A 20083-nucleotide genomic window follows, 5' to 3' on the forward strand; every position below is an offset into this window, starting at 1 on the left:
GTTTGATATCCGTCGTGCAAGTGCGGCTCCCAACAGCTGAGGAAAAAAGACACACCTGGTCCAGTGGTACCTCTACACCGCTTTAAACCTATCACCTTTGAATATCAAACACCTGGACTAGATACCGGGGGCTGACGATCTACCTGATGTTTCTGGCTTGTGATTGGTTCGCGACAAAAAGCTTTGGTCATGAAGTATGGAAACACTTTAGTAAATATAAAATACAAAATATTGGCTCCACATTCGCCTGTTTAGAGTCAGAGATTACTTAGTTCGATTGGTTTCGAAGAGGCGCACATTTTCTTTATGATAAGACTAGCTTTCCGGTAAGTTCTAAAAAACCGATTGATTGTATGGGGGAGAGCAAATAGAATTCTGAGTTTGACATTAAGATCAAGTTGCCTAGCTGAAGGCTGCAGGAGAAGTTTTTCCAAGCGGCCCATGAGAGGCCTGGGCAGACGGCTGACACTAAGAGTTGTTTATTTGTGAAATGCCGGGTAGCCATACACCATGTTATCAATGTGTTTGGGTGTGTTTTCCTAAGCCTTTCGGCAAGTTGCGGCACACGTAGTTATTACACTGCAAATAGCGAGATTATTCAACAGCCGTGACACGCACATACTTATGAAATATCGTAGTGTGTTCATTCAGATCTAGATTCTGTGGTTGGTGTTTCGTTCGATTCACTTGACTTGAAACCCAAGGTTACTGGGTTGCACATCTTCCATTTCCAAGGGGTTGATTTGACTCATGGTTGATATGATTGTAAGAAGATGAAGCTAGATTGAGAAGAGCAGAAGAAAGGATCATAGAAGCCTTCTGATACTCACTGGAAGTGTTATTGATACTTTTTAGACTCTCTCTCAGTTGACGTTACGACATCTTATATTGCTACGGTCAGGGTCTACGTCTGTGATGATTAGCACCGCTTTCGCTATAAGAAACTAAACGTATGGAACTAAACAAAAGCAGGCTGGTATGTGCAATTTTATATTGAATATGTGGATTTTGAGATACTGTAGTGTACTGTGTGACAATTGGTTGGATATCAATTTGGAAAAAACAATAGAGCATCAATAGACACATCAGCTTCAGAACGTTCTTAAGAGGATAACAAAGGGTCACCAGATAACTTGAAGCTATCTGTAGGAGCATTTTCTGCATCCTCTCCTCATCCTAGTGTTCTTTGAAATATTTGGGAACAGGGTGAGTGTTAAAACAGGCCTCAGGCAGCCACCACCGAAGTCAAGGCCAAATATGCTCACAGCAGATTACCCAAGCCGACAGTATACCCGAGAAGACGAGCTCTCTTGGCTTATTGGGTGGCAGAGAAATGAATTTCTCGTAGTGCTAAATTTCATTGCGAGTGCCGACAGTTACCAGTCCATTTTCTGAATGGCCAGCAGACCGAAAGCAGAGTGCTTAGCTTGTTCAGGTAGCATTTCCTCCTTTAGCGTCGAATTTCGCCTTCTTGGCACGTCGCTTGATTTCTCTCTTCGAGAGAGGTCTGTCAGGGTCCTCGGCAACGGGCTCAGAGCTAATAGATGCCTTTCTCTTGAGACTATCAGCTCCAGTTTCTGGTTCTGTCGGTTCTTCCGATTTTGGTGCGCCTTTCTGCTTTTGCGCCGCGCTGTCGGGTTTGACTTTCTCACCACCGTGGACAACATCAACGATACCGCGCCAGCTTGTACGCTTCAACTTGGCCAACGCGATGACCTTCCTCGTCTCTTCGCAGATTCCTTCCTTTCCACGTTCTTGTGACAAGCCCCAGACACAGGTAAGGTTAATCACATCCCACGGGGCTCGTAGACTCAAGGCCCGTCTGGCTTCGCTTGACACAATAATACCTCGGCCGCGTGTTGCGCGGATCAAGGAAGTTGCATTCCCAATGAGGTTCCTCCGCGCATCAAGTCCACTCCCTGTGATTCCTGGCCCATAGCAGATTTCGATTCGGACTCCACGTGAGATCGCTGCAGATAGCATTTTGAACTTGAAATGATATGGCAGTCTCACGGAGAGATCCACCGAGATCACGTCACATTCCAGATTCGTACAGGCATTTAGAAGAGATTTTTCGTTTGTAGGACGAAGCGCAACCAGATCATAAGCTTGAGTCAAGGCAGCCAACCGTTGATTCTGCGCGGGGTCGGCCAGAGTCAGGTTGAGCCGGGTCAGCAGTTGGAGGGATTTTGGCGGGTTCGCTGGGAGAGGAGGTGGGGTGAGGCTCGCAGGAAGCTTCCCATTGATTGTTTGAGATAGTGCCACGGTAGTGTAACCAACTAGCACGTCAGGTTAGTCTCTCATGTGCACCCAAGGCGGATCCTGTGCCGGAGACCGGAATGAACGAATGACTTACTTTCGGCGAGGAAGTTGAGAGTGTGGGGCACCTCTGGGTCATCTGGGCTGTAAGGTACATTCAGGTCGTAAAACATGACGGGATTAAAAGGAGGTCAGCCCTGCCTGTCTTCTTGACTCTTCAACTGGATCACATTGAACTGTCCCAAACGGGCAATCAGAAAATCTATCGGATCAACAGTTGATCCGTGCCTAACCGCTTTCGACCGGCTCCCCACAAACCCTCGGTCCCGTGACTCTGGGATCTCATTCTACGGATCATCATAATATCTCACTCCGTCTATCCCATTGCTCCAGGTCTCTTGCGAGCTTTGTGTTTGGGCTTGATCTTTGCTGGGCTTGCCGCTCTCTGCCTTTGAAGTCGACTCCCCTACCCGTTTCTTGTCACACGGCCGTGCCCCTCGTGACCCCGCTGCACATCTTTCAATTGTGGGCGCACTCGGAATTCGCCTGCTATCGTCAATATGGCGCGCGTCTATGCTGATGTCAACGAGCATATGCCTCGGTCCTACTGGGACTACGACAGTGTCAACATCTCCTGGGGTGTCCTGGAAAATTATGAAATCGTTCGCAAGATAGGTGAGATATGATCAGACCACGCCATTCTGTGGCATACTGGGGGACTGCGTCGCAAACTGTGGACGATAGCTCGATTTTATGGTGCAAGTTTTGCTAACTTTTCGTTGCTAGGTCGGGGAAAGTACTCTGAGGTATTCGAAGGCATCAACGTTGTCAACTACCAGAAGTGCGTTATCAAGGTTCTCAAGCCCGTAAAGAAGAAGAAGATCAAGCGTGAGATCAAGATCCTCCAGAACCTTGCTGGTGGTCCCAACGTCGTTGCTTTGCTGGATGTTGTTCGCGATAACCAGAGCAAGACCCCCAGCCTGGTCTTCGAGGCTATCAACAACACCGACTTCCGGACTCTATACCCCCGCTTTTCCGACTACGACGTCCGCTTCTATGTTTACGAGCTGTTGAAGGCGCTCGATTTCTGCCACAGTAAGGGCATCATGCACCGTGATGTTAAGCCACACAATGTCATGATTGATCATGAGAAGCGCAAGGTTAGTAGACCAGTCGATTGAAGTGGAAAGTGGTCCTAATACTTTATAGCTTCGTCTGATTGATTGGGGCCTGGCTGAATTCTACCATAAGGGCACGGAATACAACGTCCGCGTTGCTTCTCGTTACTTCAAGGGTCCTGAGTTGCTGGTTGACTTCCAGGAATACGACTATTCCCTGGACATGTGGTCTCTGGGTGCTATGTTCGCATCCATGATCTTCCGCAAAGAGCCTTTCTTCCACGGAAACAGCAACTCCGACCAATTGGTCAAGATTGCCAAGGTTCTCGGAACCGAGGAGCTCTTTGAGTACTTGGACAAGTACGACATCGAGCTGGACCCTCAATACGATGACATCCTCTCTCGCTTCCCTCGCAAGCCATGGCACTCATTTGTCAACGCTGAGAACCAGCGTTTCGTCAGCGATGAAGCCATTGACTTCCTTGACAAACTTTTGCGATACGACCATGCTGTAAGTTGTCTTGTCATGTATATTGTTGTACTTCGCTAACCCACTATATAGGAACGCTTGACTGCTCAGGAGGCTATGGGACACGCTTACTTCGACCCTGTCCGTGCTGATGCACAGGCTCTCAGCCACAACAACGTTACCCAGTCCTGAGTTGGAACCGTTGATGATCATGGCTTCATTCTCCCCCTGCAATGCCCGAGTTTCAAGTTCTCCGCATGCTGCCATCAAGATTGCGCCAGGAATCTTGGCATTCATCACCTTTTGCATTTGAATCCTGTTGTGATGAACGGTACGACGGTGATCGACAACATGAAAGGAGCTTGGTCTTCGTACCCACCCTATCCACCCTTTTTCCAATTTTTATCAGGTCCTTCTACAGAATGGGCTGCGGCAATCGATCAAATCCTAAACGAAGACGACTTTGATGACAAGACATCATGACAATTAATCTGCTGGGTCTTTTAGACCCTCTCATCGCCTGGGTCGTTTGGCGTGTCAGTGAGCGTGAAAAATCAGCGTCTTAGATGGGCTACTCTTCTTTTTTATCTTTTATCTGTATAGCGCTGCTCGTGGGTTCCCTTTTAATTGATTTCTCCCATAGTTGAATTGGTGTTACGGCCTTTTTGCTAGGTGCTCTTCGGCTTAGTTATTGTTTTCAAGGGGGGCTCTTTTACAAGACAACGCATTGCATCTTTTCACGCTCTGTCATATGAATGAAACATGTGGATGATAAAAAAATAAAAATAAATTGCCATAGAACCTTGACCTCTTAGATCTAGATATGTGCAATTGTAATATAGTTTTAACTTGTCGACAACCCCAGTGTTTTATCCTACGATGCGTCAATTTGACTAGACGATTCGCTATATGAAACCTGCAATATCATGCGATCAAGGAATACTAAGTTATACTTATAGATCGTTAGTATCTCAGATCACCCGTTGGCTCCGGCGTATCACGTGAGGGCTTTATCGCAACGTCTGAGAAAAGAAACAGATTACAAGTAATGCGCAATCGGGCAGGCAAGATAAAACTCCAATAATGCACAATTAAGTGACTCTTTGTACATTGTATAAGCGTGTTTCGTCCGACTCCACCTGGGCACCGAACCTCCCACCAAGCCCCGCGCTCTCATTCGTTCACCCACCGTGGGAAATTTAATTGCCCGCATTTCGCACAACCATCCCACCTTGTATCTCTCCATCTCTCAAGATACTTATCAGGCGGTTCGTGGCGCGATCGGCGCCTTGGAGATTTACTCCTCACTATCGTGCATTCTCAAGGATGGCTCAGAACTCTGCCTCCCAAAACCCCAGTGAGTACAATGACTCATTACACTTGCGCGGAAGCTCATGCATGTTCCTCGAACAGCGGGTGAGCCTACGGCTCCCCTCACCAGCCCACCCCCTCAGGTCGACGAACAGACTCGCGCCAACATCGCCGATGCCGCCGCAAAGGACCCTCAGGGCCAGCACCAAGGTGGTGATGCCGCTCCCAAGGTGAAGACTGAGAAGGAGTGTATGTTACAACCACGCCGACAACCGGTCCCTTTTTTTCCATATGGACTGTGCTACTATGGGCATTCGCTAATACATTGGATGGGGTATAGTGGAAAAGGAGCGCAAGAAGGCCGAGAAGGATAAGAAGTTCAAAGAGAAGCAAGCGGCCAAGGCTGCTAAGGCTGCTGCCACCAAGGACGCCGCTCCCAAGGCCGAGAAGAAGGCTAAGCCCGAGAAGGAGAAGACCACAGATGCATACGACCCCCAGGTCATCGAGGCTGGCCGTCTTGATTGGTGGGAGGAGCGTGATCTCTTCAAGCCCGAGTTCGGCCCTGATGGCAAGGTCAAGCCCGAGGGCTCCTTCGTTATTCCTATTCCCCCTCCTAACGTTACCGGTTCTCTTCACATGGGCCACGCTCTGACCAACGCCCTCCAAGATACTATGATCCGTTGGCAAAGAATGAAGGGTAAGACCACCCTGTGGCTTCCTGGAATGGACCATGCCGGTATCTCCACCCAGAGCGTTGTCGAGAAGATGCTGTGGAAGAAGGAGAAAAAGACCCGTCACGATATTGGCCGTGAGGCCATGGTTGGTCTGATTTGGGACTGGAAGGACGAGTACCACAAGAACATTAAGAACGCCTTGCGTCGTGTTGGTGGTTCTTTCGACTGGAGCCGTGAGGCCTTCACCATGGACCCCAACCTGTCTGCTGCCGTGACCGAGACCTTCGTTCGTCTCCACGAGGAAGGTATCATCTACCGTGCCAACCGTCTCGTCAACTGGTGTGTGCACCTGAACACCTCTCTGTCTAACCTCGAGGTCGAGAACAAGGAGATTGAGGGCCGCACACTTCTTGATGTGCCCGGCTATGACAAGAAGGTCGAGTTCGGTGTCTTGACTCACTTCTGCTACGAAATTGATGGCGGCAAGGAGCGCATTGAGATTGCTACCACTCGTCCCGAGACCATGATGGGTGACACTGGTATTGCTGTTCACCCCGACGACAAGCGCTACCAGCACCTCATTGGCAAAAATGCCCGTCATCCTTTCTTGGATCGTCTGCTTCCTATTGTTGCTGACAAGGAGGTCGAACCCGAGTTTGGTACTGGTGCCGTCAAGATCACCCCTGCCCACGATTTCAATGATTTCAACCGTGGTAAGGCCCACAACCTGGAGTTCATCTCCGTCATGAACGATGACGGTACGTTCAACAAGAACGCCGGTCCGTTCGCCGGCATGAAGCGCTTCGATGCTCGTTACAAGGTAATCGATGCCCTGAAGGAGCGGGGTCTGTACGTCAAGTGGGAGCACAACCCCATGAAGGTTCCCCGCTGCTCGAAGTCCAACGATGTCATTGAGCCCATCCTCAAGCCCCAGTGGTGGATGAAGATGGAAAGCCTGGCTAAGCCCGCTATCGAGGCCGTTGAAAACGGCGACATCATCATTCGCCCTGAGTCCGCCGAAAAGAGCTACTTCCGCTGGATGCGCAACCTGAACGACTGGTGTTTGTCCCGTCAGCTCTGGTGGGGTCACCAGGCCCCTGCCTACTTCGTCAAGATTGAGGGCGAGGATGGTGATGACAGCGACGGCAACCTCTGGGTTACCGGCCGCACTGAGGAGGATGCCCGGAAGAAGGCCGAGGAGAAGTTCCCCGGTAAGAAGTTCTCTCTGGTCCGAGATCCCGATGTTCTCGACACCTGGTTCTCTTCTGGTCTGTGGCCCTTCTCTACTCTGGGCTGGCCCCGCCAAACCCACGACTTCGAGAACCTGTACCCTACCTCCGTTTTGGAGACTGGCTGGGATATTCTCTTCTTCTGGGTTGCCCGTATGATTATGCTGGGTATCAAGATGACTGGCAAGATTCCCTTCAAGGAAGTCTACTGTCACTCCCTGATCAGAGATTCTGAGGGCCGAAAGATGTCCAAGTCTCTGGGTAACGTTATTGATCCTCTGGATGTCATGGAGGGTATCGAATTGCAGACTCTCCACGACAAGCTGCAGCTGGGTAACATCGCCGATAAGGAGATTGCCACTGCTACCAAGTATCAGAAGAAGGCTTTCCCCAAGGGCATTCCCGAATGTGGTGCTGATGCTCTCCGCTTCGCCCTCGTCTCTTACACCACCGGAGGTATGTATATTTGATGTCTGTCTTGTGCCATTCGCTAACAACTCGCAGGTGGTGACATTGCTTTCGATATCCAGGTCATCCACGCCTACCGTAAGTTCTGTAACAAGATCTACCAGGCTACCAAGTTCGTTCTCGGCAAGCTCGGCGATGACTTCAAGCCTCAAGCTGCTGTTAAGAAGACTGGCCACGAATCTCTCTCCGAGCGCTGGATTCTGCACAAGTTCAACGCTGCCGCCAAGGAAATCAACGAGGCCCTTGAGCAGCGTGAGTTCTCCCAGACCGCCCAGATTTCCTACCAATACTGGTACGCCCAACTGTGTGATGTCTTCCTTGAGAACTCCAAGTACCTCCTGTCCACCGACGCCTCCCCCGAGACCCAGGAGTCTGCCAAGCAGACCCTCTACACAGCCCTTGATGGTGCTCTGACTATGATTCACCCCATCATGCCCTTTGTCACCGAGCACCTCTGGCAGCGCCTTCCCCGCCGCGCCGGTGACGAGACCATCTCGATCATGAAGGCCAAGTACCCCGAATACATCGCCGAGTTCGACGACCCCGCTGCCGCCACCGCCTACGAGCTCATCCTCAACTCTTCCAAGGCTATCCGCTCCATCCTCGCCCAGTACGATGTCAAGACCCAGGGCGACATCATCATTCAGACCTACGATGCCACCAGCGAGAAGACCATCTCCGAGCAGATGACCACCATCAAATCTCTCGGTGGTAAGACCCTCGGCGAGCTGTCCCACCTCGGCCCGGACAACAAGAACCCTCCCTCCGGCTGCGTTGTTGCCCCCGTCGGTGCCGAGGCCGCCGTCTACCTCCGCGTCTCCAAGGAGGTCGCCCTCGAGCAGGAAGAGAAGGCCAAGGCTGCTCTCGAAAAGGCTCTCGCCACTGTTCGCAAGTCTCAGGGTATCATGAATGGCCCTGGCTGGAAGGACAAGGTTAAGGCTGAGGTTCGTGAGGCTGAGGAGAAGCGTCTTCGTGATGCTGATAGTGATGCTGCTCGTCTTGAGGAGCAGATTAAGGAGTTTGAAAAGCTGCGCTTGGAGTAAAATATCTCTGTGTGGTTAAAATTAAACAAAATACATGAATTTATTCCCTTATGTTAACTATTTCTTCAATGGCGTATCATACTATCTAGGTCATGTATAGTTGTTGCGTGTCAGGCCGAAAGGAATTCTCCTTATGAAACATTGTAGGAATGGTAACTCTAATGCCCACAATGGTTGTTGGCCTATTTACATGGCTTGTTCCTTTGTGGTAATGGAAAGCTGGAAGGGTAATCAGACAGAAAACTTTTAGGGTTTTATTATAACATAGGTGTCGGGGAAACCAGCTGCCAATATATATACATTTCACTCTGTAGACACAATCTCTACGACTCCATGATATGCTCTAAATGCATATATAATGTTAAAACAGATTTACAGGAAATAGATTAACCAGCATATGTCGATGTATTTGTTTCCTTGAAATCCTAAACAAAATACCTTTTTAAAAGAAAAGTATATCGTATTGAGAGGCAAAAAAATGAAAATACAAAAAAATGGTTTCCCTGGGAATCGAACCCAGAACCTTTCCGGAACACTTGCTGGATGCAATTGTTAACGGAAAATCATAACCGCTAGACCAGGAAACCAATTCATGAATTGTGGCCCACTTTTAGGCATAATGAGCGAGGCTAGACAATTCCCACGTGATAACCTGTCTTATCGATAACAGCGCCAAGCCATCGATCCAAAACTTTTCCGCTCTTTTGATATTTTTGCTACGAGCCTTTCAGCAGATTATCTACACCACAATGTTGAGAGAAGTGTAAGTTCAAAGTATCTCTCATAATCGCAATTATTCACTAATACATTCATCTGCAGAAAGGCCAAGAACCCGCGCACTGCGCGCATTCTGAAAGCGCGGGAGCCCCAGCTCATCGAACCCCCCAAGAAGACCCTGATTTTCCACGGCACAAAATGTCCTCAGGCCTTGGACACCGTTCTCAAGACTTTCCATCACCTGACGAAGCCTTACTCGGTTCTCTTCCACAAGAAGAATGAGAACCTGCATCCATACGAGAACTCGGAGAGCCTTGAATTCCTGGCGAACAAGAACGAGTGCGGTGTGGTCGCCTTTGGAAGCCACAACAAGAAGCGCCCCAACTGTATCACATTGGCCCGTGTCTTCAACTCACAACTCCTCGACCTGTGCGAGTTGAACTTGCTCCCCGCCAGAGATGGCGAGGCCATCCCTCCTATCAACGAGCTTAAGATGGACGTTGGACTCGGACTCCGCCCTATGATGCTGTTCACCGGTAGCCCCTGGGATGACCCTACATCCACCGCCCACACCATCCTCAAGAGCACTTTTCTCGACATGTTCAAGGGCGAGGAGACCCACCAGATCGACGTCGAGGGTCTTCAGTATGTCTTGATGGTCGCCGCCGAGGAGCCCCAGGATGGTCTCTCTCCTATCATCCACCTGCGCTGGTACAGAGTTGTCACCAAGCGCAGCGGTCACAAGCTTCCCCGCGTTGAGTTGGAGGAAGTTGGTCCCAAGTTCGACTTCAAGGTCGGCCGAACACGCCAGGCCGCCCCCGAGGTCCAGAAGGAGTCCATGAAGCAGGGCAAGCGTCCCAACGAGGAGGCCCGCACCAAGAAGAACATTATCACCGACTCTATGGGCGACAAGATTGGTCGTGTTCACCTCGGCAAGCAGGATCTCTCTGGCTTGCAGACTCGTAAGATGAAGGGTCTCAAGCGCCGAGCGGGTATGGAGTCAGACGACGAGGAAGAGCAGGAGGACGATATCATGAGTGTGGACGAGGACTCTGAAGAGGAAGAAGACAGCCACAAGCGGGCTCGTAAAAACTAAGATTTGCATTATTTCTTTTGCTAAGGCGTTTGGACCGGACGGGATTGTATACTTTCTGCGCCTGTATGAGCAGTCTTATCGGCATATGAAAAGTTTTTTAACTCTACAATGATAAAGATATTTCCTCCACCATATCAAGTGCAGCAGTCAGACATAATATATAATTCGATATAAAGATAGAACATTAGTAGTTTCATATATTGTCAAGATCTATACACAGCCACGTGACCATGACGTCGGCTCAGCTCTCACATGCCGAGGCCCTTCTCATTGCGGAACCGAGTAAAGTGCCGTTCCCCTCCCTATCTCCTTCATCTCTGATTCTTGCTCTATTCCACTCTGTTCAAATTTGTTGTCTCTAAGTCTATCGTCCTGGCCTACCACCCTTGTTGACCCCCGAACAGAATCTGACCTCCTACCGAGGTCCAGCGGCGGCATGGATACACTGCTGGTAAGTATCGCAAACCACCCGATAAACAAAGATACCAACGAAACGCACAGTCCCAACTGGATGCACTCATCCTCAAACCCGAACTCGCGCCGCTACTATCCCTAGTCAAGGGTGCACGCAATGGAATCGTCTACGGATCGAAAGTGCGGTTTCCGCATGCGCTGGTGTATGTTGGCCGTCGGACAAGCGGAAACACGATATAACAGATAGCTGACTGGTGTGGACATCTCGTAGGATGATATTCCTGTTCAGATCTGGAACGTACGTTGCTCCCCTATTCCGGCTTCATAATTTTCGCGGAACTAATCTTTTCGTTATATAGCATACGGGAAAAAACCAAGCTTGTCCTTAAAGCTACTCGCCAGCACGCGCGCAACCTCTCCACATTCGCTATCATATACAAGGCTTCTATGATCCTTCTTCGGAATATCAACCCTGGTGGTGCCGGAAAGGAGGGCCGCTATGATAGTTTCTTTGCAGGCCTGCTGGGCGGGTATGCAGTCTTTGGACGACAGCCGGGCAGTATTAGCCAGCAGGTATGCATACCTACCCTGAGATATGGCGGATCTGGAAATATACTTCATTTTCGCCTTACCACTTCTTGGAGCTAACACCTCTGCCAGATCGTCATCTATGTCTTCGCCCGTGTGATGCTTTCTCTCGCCAAACTCGCCATCCAACCTAACATGCATCCTCTCTCTTCCCTCATCACGCCAGAGGCACGTACTAAGATCACGGGTAATGCCTGGCCCGTGTTCGCCAGTATGACCTGGGCCTTTGTCATGTACATTTTCCGGTGGTACCCGGAGACCTTGGCTTCCAGCTTGCGGAGTAGCATGGTATACATGTATGGTTTCCCACATAACCTGGCCCCAGCATCGCTGGAAACCAGAAGCCTTTTATATCTGATACTGACATTGATGATAGCTACGCCGACTCTGACCATTGGGATTCCCTCCGCACCCTGTTCATTCACAACAAATAAGCTCCCGGCGGGACTGTTTTTTAATGACCTTTTAGTTTTTCTTCCTTTCTTTGGACATTATATGGCGCATAGAGCGGTTGTTATTTGGATGCTTAGTGTTTTTCGTAAGACACATTCGACTCGTGCATTTCATTTCATGACCTGCTCATTACATTTACACCCTGTATTATGAGGCATGGGCTTTCTCTCTTCATATTTTGCTTTCACATATAACCTTTTATATATCTTGATTCCGCGGGTCCGTCGTAGTCTGAACCTTAAAATGCATCACCAGTCTACAGGGCTACCCTATCAAAGTACAGCTTACAATTCCACTTCAAGAAAAGCCGATAAGTAGAACAGAATAAAAGGGTATCAGTTACAATAAAACTTTCAAGGAGCACCATAGTCACAGAAACACAAAGCGACGGGGATATCGTACAAAACTGAAACCAGAGAAGCAAAGAGATCGAGGATCGAGCACCACTAACTACAACAAGCAAAAAAAAAAAAAAAAAAAAAAAAAAATAGAAACCAGAAGCATTACTGCTGGTCACCAACCTCAACAAGAACCTTCAAATCACCATCCATCCAGTCAACAGTATCAGCAGAAAGCAAAGCAATAGTCCAATCCTTCTGGCTCTGAACAACAAGCATCCCATCGGGCAACCAGACCTTAACTCTCCACTCAGCCACAACGGCTGACTCGCGCGCTTCTTGTGCGGCAGTGTTTATATTGAGACTTTCTGAATTCTGGAATGGCATACCGGGGATCTGGCCAGGGTAGCGGCGAAGGATTGCTTGCTTGACAGTATCAATGTTGGGGCATTGGCTGGCAGGCAGGTCAAATCTGGGAAGAATGCGTTTTCCGCTTTGGATGATGTTTATGCGGAGGGAGGTTTGAGCGTTTGAAGGGGGGTTTGTGGCTGTTGGGGTCTGGGTTTGCTCGAGAGGTGTGAATGGCTGCTGGGGGTGGAATTGGTCATGAGTGTCTTGAGTTTGGGCTGGGTGGCCGTGTCTGCTTGCGATGTTCTCGCGGATGATGCGTGAGACATCGCGGGTTATGCTGCTTGCACTGTTTGGGGTGTCATTTTGTGTTTTTGATAATGGGGGAAGATGGTTGCTTACAATTCATCACGGGCCGAAGGGTTGCGGCCTCCGCCGATACGCCAGTTCAGGTCTGAGCATGAGTCTGCGTGGATGATGCGGTTGATATTTTGGTCTTCACAGCCAGGGAGACAGTCGAAGTCTCCGTTATGGATGACATGGTAATGGCTGTCGACTGCAGCGACGATTCCACGCCAGTCGGGCTGCTGGAGACCGGAAAGAGACCAGAGGTTGTCAAGTTCGTATTCTTGGTTGTAGTTATCGTAGCGTCGGCCGATCTCCTCCCAGTCAACGGTGTAGCCGTCCAAGAGGAGATCTGTTAGACTAATATCCATGGGTTGGTTGGCATCTATTGTTGATTGCTGCACGGGAGGCGGAGGAGGAGGAGGCATTGATTGAGACATATCGTCAGGACGATGTTGCTGGTTGTGCATTTGGAGGTGTTGCTCAGGAGAGAAGCGTGGGCTGTTCATAGTAGAGAAATCTTCAGTCTTGCGACGACGACGTTCCTCGGTACCACCGCCCTTGCGAGTTTCGATAGCGTACTGGCGTTGTCTTTCGTTTGTCACCATACGACGCAGCAAAGGAATGACCAGTGAAATGATCTTATGTTGGTCACGCGGCCAGATGTAAGCTCTTGGACCCATGCCCTCATTGACCACATTCTCTCCAAAGAACCGCTCGCCATTGCCTTCTCCTTCGAGGAATTGACGAACACAATTCCAAAGTCGAAGTTTGACCATTTCACTATCTCCTTTTCCACGTTGGCCAACACAGTCCCGTCTCTCGGGGTGTTCGTCATTCAACATGTAATTCTTCGCAGCAGCCTGCAGATGCAAAAAGTTCTCCGGCGAGATCTCAAGCGACGAGAACATCTTCGAGATAGGAGGTCGAGTGTACTTCTTATTGCTGGAAGGCTGGCGAAACAATGCAGCAGCAGAATGTACACCAACAGCGCGAGCATCAGACAAAGATTGAGGCTGAGCAGGACGAAGATCAATACTATCTCCAGCACCAGCATAGCCATGAGGCTGCTGAGAAGAATGAGACTGCTGCTGTCCAGAAAGACCGGCGCCAGCCAATGCCGGATCAAGATTATCATCGTTCCTCTTTCGCTTTTTCGAGACCGTGCGGGAAAGACCCGGAGATTGGGAGTGATCACTGTGACTGGGAACCCGTAAATGTCTGCCGTTGTTCATGCCAGTTCCGAAGTTGGTCTCCGAGAACTTGCCATCTCCGAACCCGTCGTCGTCCAGGTGCATGTCGGCGCCATATCCGTCTAGCTGGTGGTGATGACCAGCAGCGCCAGCAGCAGCAGCGACTGCGGCTGCGGCAGCCCATTGCGAGACGTCTTGGTCTGCGGCTGCGGTGGCCGCCTCTACCAATCCGGCGAGCTGGTTGTCATTCGGCGCATAGCCATTGTTCCCCATTTGCGCATTCGGGTCAAGGTGAGAAGAAGCATTAGCTGCTTGGGCAGGGACGTCAGAAGAAGAGGTGGCGGGAGGCTGATTGTTTGAGGAGCTCATTGTATCGAATTGGGCTAGAGTGCTTTGCGCCCTAATTCGATAAGCTGATAGGGAAGAAAATATGCCTTCGAAGGTGAGGAGTAGGTGGAAATCTGACGCGAGAAGAGGGTTGGAAACAAGAGCTTCCGAGCGCGTCTGAGTGATCTGATTGAGTGTCAAGGAAGTCAATATCAAGCTCTTATCAAGCTCTTGTTGTTATCCGCGCGCGAATAGCTTCGTAATGGGCAATGCGGCTTGATAGAGCACCGTTTCGAACGTCAGAGTTGGCTACACCCCAGAGGGCGACAAGCGCGTGTCTGAGAAAGAAAAATGAAGCCCCGAGAAATCACAAAGCCGAAAAGCTTCGTTGGTCGGCGATAAGAGGCGCGGTTTGGAGATGCAATGTTTGCGTGGTTTGAAGGAACGGCAGACAGTGCAAACCCTGCCTGAATCACGTGATCTCGTTTCATGTGAATGCAACCTCTACGTCAACTATGGAATACTATAAGTTTTACAGAGAATGAGGGAAAATAATGATATGAAAAAAACAGGATGATATAAGGATTATTTGCATAGATCTGATGTGACAAACAAGCAAAGTAATCAAGCTCAGAGGCAATCTGATCTATGAGCATAGAGCGTGCGTACAAACCAACTCTTATACTAGTGAACACTTGAGATATTGGGCATTCATTGTTTCATTCTAGAATATCATAAACCCAATCGAGATAGAATCTAATATACATGTCTAATCAGATGTAACAAAAACCACTCACCCATCATAAATCTAATGGAAATATGCTGGCAGATATATGAGCCTTCTGGCCATGTCCAGAAATGCCGATATATCCAATCTCAAAATATAACCCCAAGGTGCATCACTGGTAGGCAAAACAACCAAGAATCAATGTTGTATAATGCATCCACAGGTACCCAGCGGTGAAATGCCGGGCAAGCCAAACTTAGAACCCATCACCGTCCTTCCAAGGACGACCGGCCTCCAGGGCACGGTTCTTCGGATTCTTGCCACGCTCTACAGCAGCCTCAAGCGTTTTGGTAATCTGCTTCTCCGCTCCCTCAATCTTCTCTTGCAAAGATATATCATCTTCCCCGGCACCTCCATCATTCTCATCGGCAAAGTCAAGGTTATCAGCGAACCACATCCAACTCGCCATATCACCCTGCAACTCAGAAACCTTCGCCTCAAGAGCCTGATACTCCCTAAACTCCTCATTACCCCCAAAGCAGAATCCATACCCATCACACAGACAAACAGTCTCCTCAACACAAACAACAGCTTCGCCTGTGAAAACATACTGCCACAGATATTCCCAAATCCGCCCAGTAATATAATCACTCAAATCAGTTCCAAGCAACCAATCCCGATAAAACACATACCGCGCATGCGGAATGGATCGGATACGATCCCTGGACAACGCAAACTGCGCACAACAGGGTTGAGCCAGAACATTCGGAATCGCCTCGTCGGGGAAGAGTTCACCCCAAGCGCGCGCCAGCATAGTCTCCTCCTGCTTCGACTCATCCGATTCAATGGCACCGGGGTGCATCCACGCCGGACAGCCGGGCCCGTATCCGCAGCGGGTATTCATGTAACCCTCGCGGACGACGCGGTTCAGGTTTAGGCGACGGAGCAGCTCGGCTGCATCGCCGCCGAAGAGGTTATCGTTGTGCCAAGCGACTTGATGCGAGTGCATAAATACTGCTACGTCGGGCAGGCGGTCGTAGTGGTCGACTATGTAGGTAAGGTAGATCATGACTTCGTGGCCCTTGTTCTTGGGCGGGTGGAGGGGAGCGGAGGGGTCGTCTGCGACGTAGACGGCGCGTTCCCAGTCCGGCAATTCCTCTGCTATCCAGGTTGTGTCTTCTTGTTTTGTGCGGGCTACGACCATTGTCTTGGTGTATTTGTAGCCCGGAGGCTTTGGTGTGCCTGGAATGAAGTTTGGCGGGGGCGCGTAGAGGTCGTTGGGGTTGTGACCGCGGCTTATGTTCCATCTTGTTGACCCTGATCCTGAGGCATTGTGAGATGTGGTGAGGTCGCCTAGACCTATGACTTGGGGCACGTCACGCCATGGTCTGGAGAGGCTTCGGGCTGTGAGGAGGAGGATGAGGAAGAAGCAGGCGCTGAGGAAGAGGACCGCTCGCCGTGGGAGAAGCATGGACAGGGTATTTTATTTTATTAATTATCTGTAGGGTTAGCCTTGTGTCGCATGTCTGCAGAAAATGTATGTGTATGTGTATGGCAGGGATTGCACGCCGGAGAATACTTGCGAGGCTTAGCTAGGGGTCCTTACATAGCGAAAATATCACCATTTCCTCATGGCCCTCCGGAGTATTCGGAAGGGGGTTGCAAGGGAGGAAAAGTGTCTAAGGAGAAGGACTCCATGACAGTAAGACACTTATCACTCTATCTTGACCATTGGCCCTGAAACACGGGATGTGGAGTAGTGCCTGCGCAGCGCAATGACGAAACAAGCCTTCGGGCGGTTTTAGGGGACAATCTTAAGCAACTAATTGAAGATCATCTAGATCAATTGAGTAGCAATCGAAGTACTGAAGACCTACAAAGCTGCCAACATACATCTACACTTACTTACGAGCAGTAATTATGCACATTGCATCGATGACGCATAGACGGGAGACTCGACGATCCCCCCTTATCTGTGCACGACTCAGCCACGCGGCCCTGGACTCCGGGGCCGAGACAGGCTCTATAAGCCTACTGTATAGGCCCTTTCAAGTGCAATTTCTTCCATTGGACTACATGTACACATTTGTAGGCAGTGACACCCATAGAATTCAACCGTATAAAAATCGTGAAAAGAAATCTGGGTATGATCTTTTGCTCGCGAAAAACGCCATGCAACGCTGGGGATTGGGGTAAATCAGAAGAAAAATACAGGATGTGCAAGATCAGGATACTTCATCGGTCTCTTCGACTGTTGCTGCGCGAGCTTTGCCCTTGGACTCGGAGTCCTCGGTATCAGTAGCCTCATGCGCAGTTGCAGTTGCGGTCATACTGTTGCTACCCCAGGTAGTTGGAATGCTTGCTGGACCTTCCTTGGGAGACTCTGTGGACTCTGTGGGCGCGACATCAGTCCATTCCTGAGAGGGAGAGTCTGCCCGGGGTTCGGTGGAAAGAAAAGTGGGTGTGGGCTGCAGACTACCATTCCCGTTTGTGATTGCGGGTGCTTCAGTAGCCGTGCCTGATGCTTCTGCTCCTCCATCAAGCTGAGACTGAGCAGAACCAAAGGAGGCAGCCTCCTGGGGGTTACCAACACTAGATGAAGCCGCTGCCGAGGCATTTACCGTGGTAGCCATAGGCTGCACTGTCTGTGGTACACCGACGCCAGGCCGCGTAGGTTGCAGAGGCATGAGAGTCCAGCCCGGAGGAAGTGTGAGCCCTTCTGGTAGACGAGGGTCTCCGGCTTGCATAGAAGCTTCTGGGCTTGTATCAAAACGGTGGCTCGTGTAACCCGGCGGAAGCTGAATAGAATTTGGAGGGCTGTTGGCAAGAGAGTTTCCGTTCATGCGCAATTGCTCTAGTTCCACCTGGAGCTGACGCACGCGGTTCAATTGCTCTGTGGCAACACGAAGGGAATTGATTTCAGCGGTGATCCGCTGTTCAATCTGCATAAGCTGAAGATTGAGATCAACAGCGGAGGATGCATGTACCCCTGGGGCCTGTGGGGCAGGAGTGGGGATGGGGGCTTGCGGACGGCGGCCGAACCCGAATCCAAGCCCAATCTGTCGGCCTGGAGCATTGGGGATTGGGTTTACTGCTGGCTGCCCTGCTGGATTGTCCTGGTGAATCTGTCGGTGAAGATTGTGGAAAATATCTCCGCGCACAGCCCCGAAGCCAATTCGGAAGGGTCCAAACTGATAGACTCGCGCACGAGGCTGTCCATTTACGCCGGGTTGACCGAGCTGACCATTTTGCTGAGCCGCAGCGTTGTTTCCAGCAGCTCCTTGGGTTCGTGTGGGCAAGAGGACAGGGCGCCGGCAAGTCGGGCAGTTTTGTTGTCTCTCAAGCCAGCTTCTGAGGCATGCAAAGTGCAAGATGTGCCCACATGGAAGCTTTTTGGGACGAAGACGGTCAGGAACACGACGCGTTGCAGGTGCTGGCTGCCCAGGCTCTGCGCCGGCAGCAGCTGCCGGCTGAACTGGGTGCATTTCCTCGCGACAGATGATGCACACATCCTCCCGGGAAACCTCCTCTGCCGGTGCATCTGGATACCTCTCATTCATATCTCTTGTCGCATTCCGGTAGCGCATGAAGTCCATAATGCGGCGAGCGAACGAGCGAATGGTGACCACAACATCCCGCAGGATATGAATGGGCAGGCCATAGAAAGTGAGGAGAATTCCAAAAAAGGACAAATAGACCACAAGCTTCAACAAGTCGGTCAAAAGGTCCAGGTAAAACACCCAGCGACCCTTTTCTTCCCATCCAGGCACGTCAATTTCCATCTCATCCACATCGTTCTCATCGGGTAAGTCGGTAGGAGGAGAGGCAGCTCCTGCGCGTGCATGTTCTTGGATAGCCTGTATACGGGCAGCACGAATCTCAGCACGGCGTTCTTCCATCTTGGCCTTGACTTGCTGATGGGTTATAGAGATCTCGGTCAATGCGATGGCGTATCGGAGAAGGGTCGAGGTCGACAGAATAGTCAAGATCGCGAACTCAAATCCAAACATGACCATCATATCTGGTCGCGCCTGAGTGATAACAGTATGTACGCAGTACTGCAACATGAAGGAGTCAAATAGCACCGTCAGCACAAGCGACAGCGCTAGTCGAATATGGAACAACCGCGGATTAGCCGGAGGTTGTTGTTCTAGGTATTCGACACGGCCTTCACCAATCCAGCCCCAGACCTTGCCGACCAGCAGCGAAATGAACATGACCAGAAACCAGCCCCCAAGTTCACCCCGGAATATGGTCATGGCCAGACATGTCTCCGTAACGGCGAACCATGCCCGTTCGTAGAGTTGTTCGGTTTCGATTGCTCGCAAGGGTCCGTATAGAAGTCGCTGAAGCCAGAAGAGTACAAAACCCGTGACGAGAAGGCATAAATTCGTGAGAATCTTGAAATAGGCCAGTCAGCGGATGACCCCGTGCGACAACCAAAGTGGCCAACTCACCATAAGATTCGCGCTACTTTGCGAAAGGTAGATGCATGCTGAATAGAAATTGGCCCTCTGGTGAAGAGCTTTGAGAAATACACCGGTGGCCAGGACCACCGAGGCCTGCAAACGGGGTTAGCGGTCTCCCCTCTCCGTTCAGCAGTACTACTTACTCCAGTATACGCGGCCAGTCTCATGGCTGTCGACTGAGATGGAGCCGAAGGTCATGGACCAAGGAAAAGTGAGAGACTAGCGTCTCAAGGAAGCATTTGGCGGAAAGAGGAAGGGAATGCCGTATACTTGTAGAGTGAGCGTAGCTTGATCTGGACAGCTTTCCAGAGCGCCTCTCCGCATCTTACGTCAGCTGCACGTGCCGTCAATCTATATGGCAAACTTGGGAGTGCGAGGTATTGTAAGATTGTCTGAGATGAATGGAATCGTGTAAAATTGAGTTGACAGGATGTGAGATATATAAAGTATCACTTTTTTTGCCTGGATCTGACTTACAAGGACTTGATTGTTATGAC

At 50.3% G+C, this 20083-nt stretch overlaps 8 protein-coding genes across 8 annotated transcripts; 4 read left to right on the forward strand and 4 right to left on the reverse strand.

The window, feature by feature from the left end:
- Positions 1-1431: 1431 nt before the first annotated feature.
- Positions 1432-2432, reverse strand: N7508_005716 (ribonuclease P subunit p30 family protein; the record flags this gene model as incomplete). The annotated part of the gene is made up of 2 exons (XM_058463782.1): positions 1432-2279; positions 2357-2432. The coding sequence occupies 2 exons, from the start codon at positions 2430-2432 to the stop codon at positions 1432-1434; spliced, it is 924 nt and encodes a 307-aa protein (XP_058320260.1).
- Positions 2433-2738: 306 nt separating this feature from the next.
- On the forward strand, positions 2739-4038 carry N7508_005717 (casein kinase II subunit alpha/alpha'; the record flags this gene model as incomplete). Its single annotated transcript, XM_058463783.1, has 4 exons — positions 2739-2934; positions 3046-3419; positions 3469-3888; positions 3940-4038. The coding sequence occupies exons 1-4, from the start codon at positions 2820-2822 to the stop codon at positions 4036-4038; spliced, it is 1008 nt and encodes a 335-aa protein (XP_058320261.1). The 5' UTR covers positions 2739-2819.
- Positions 4039-5172: 1134 nt separating this feature from the next.
- On the forward strand, positions 5173-8571 carry N7508_005718 (valine--tRNA ligase; the record flags this gene model as incomplete). Its single annotated transcript, XM_058463784.1, has 4 exons — positions 5173-5203; positions 5260-5406; positions 5498-7516; positions 7565-8571. 4 exons carry the CDS (start codon positions 5173-5175, stop codon positions 8569-8571), a joined length of 3204 nt encoding a protein of 1067 aa, XP_058320262.1.
- A 749-nt stretch (positions 8572-9320) lies between these two features.
- N7508_005719 (rRNA-binding ribosome biosynthesis protein RPF2) lies at positions 9321-10384 on the forward strand (the record flags this gene model as incomplete). Its single annotated transcript, XM_058463785.1, has 2 exons — positions 9321-9334; positions 9391-10384. 2 exons carry the CDS (start codon positions 9321-9323, stop codon positions 10382-10384), a joined length of 1008 nt encoding a protein of 335 aa, XP_058320263.1.
- A 436-nt stretch (positions 10385-10820) lies between these two features.
- Positions 10821-11820, forward strand: N7508_005720 (Tim17/Tim22/Tim23/Pmp24 family protein; the record flags this gene model as incomplete). Its single annotated transcript, XM_058463786.1, has 6 exons — positions 10821-10835; positions 10886-11001; positions 11070-11096; positions 11158-11371; positions 11459-11682; positions 11763-11820. The coding sequence occupies 6 exons, from the start codon at positions 10821-10823 to the stop codon at positions 11818-11820; spliced, it is 654 nt and encodes a 217-aa protein (XP_058320264.1).
- A 522-nt stretch (positions 11821-12342) lies between these two features.
- On the reverse strand, positions 12343-14432 carry N7508_005721 (uncharacterized protein; the record flags this gene model as incomplete). Its single annotated transcript, XM_058463787.1, has 2 exons — positions 12343-12874; positions 12928-14432. The coding sequence occupies 2 exons, from the start codon at positions 14430-14432 to the stop codon at positions 12343-12345; spliced, it is 2037 nt and encodes a 678-aa protein (XP_058320265.1).
- Positions 14433-15373: 941 nt separating this feature from the next.
- Positions 15374-16588, reverse strand: N7508_005722 (DUF3431 domain-containing protein; the record flags this gene model as incomplete). Its single annotated transcript, XM_058463788.1, has 1 exon — positions 15374-16588. One exon carries the CDS (start codon positions 16586-16588, stop codon positions 15374-15376), a length of 1215 nt encoding a protein of 404 aa, XP_058320266.1.
- A 754-nt stretch (positions 16589-17342) lies between these two features.
- hrdA (E3 ubiquitin-protein ligase HRD1) lies at positions 17343-19753 on the reverse strand (the record flags this gene model as incomplete). The annotated part of the gene is made up of 3 exons (XM_058463789.1): positions 17343-19517; positions 19575-19679; positions 19730-19753. 3 exons carry the CDS (start codon positions 19751-19753, stop codon positions 17343-17345), a joined length of 2304 nt encoding a protein of 767 aa, XP_058320267.1.
- Between the last annotated feature and the right edge of the window lie 330 nt (positions 19754-20083).

The sequence above is a fragment of the Penicillium antarcticum genome (genome assembly GCF_028974205.1).
Source record: "Penicillium antarcticum strain IBT 31339 chromosome Unknown utg000005l_segment0_segment0, whole genome shotgun sequence".
NCBI classification, from domain to species: Eukaryota; Fungi; Ascomycota; class Eurotiomycetes; order Eurotiales; family Aspergillaceae; genus Penicillium; species Penicillium antarcticum.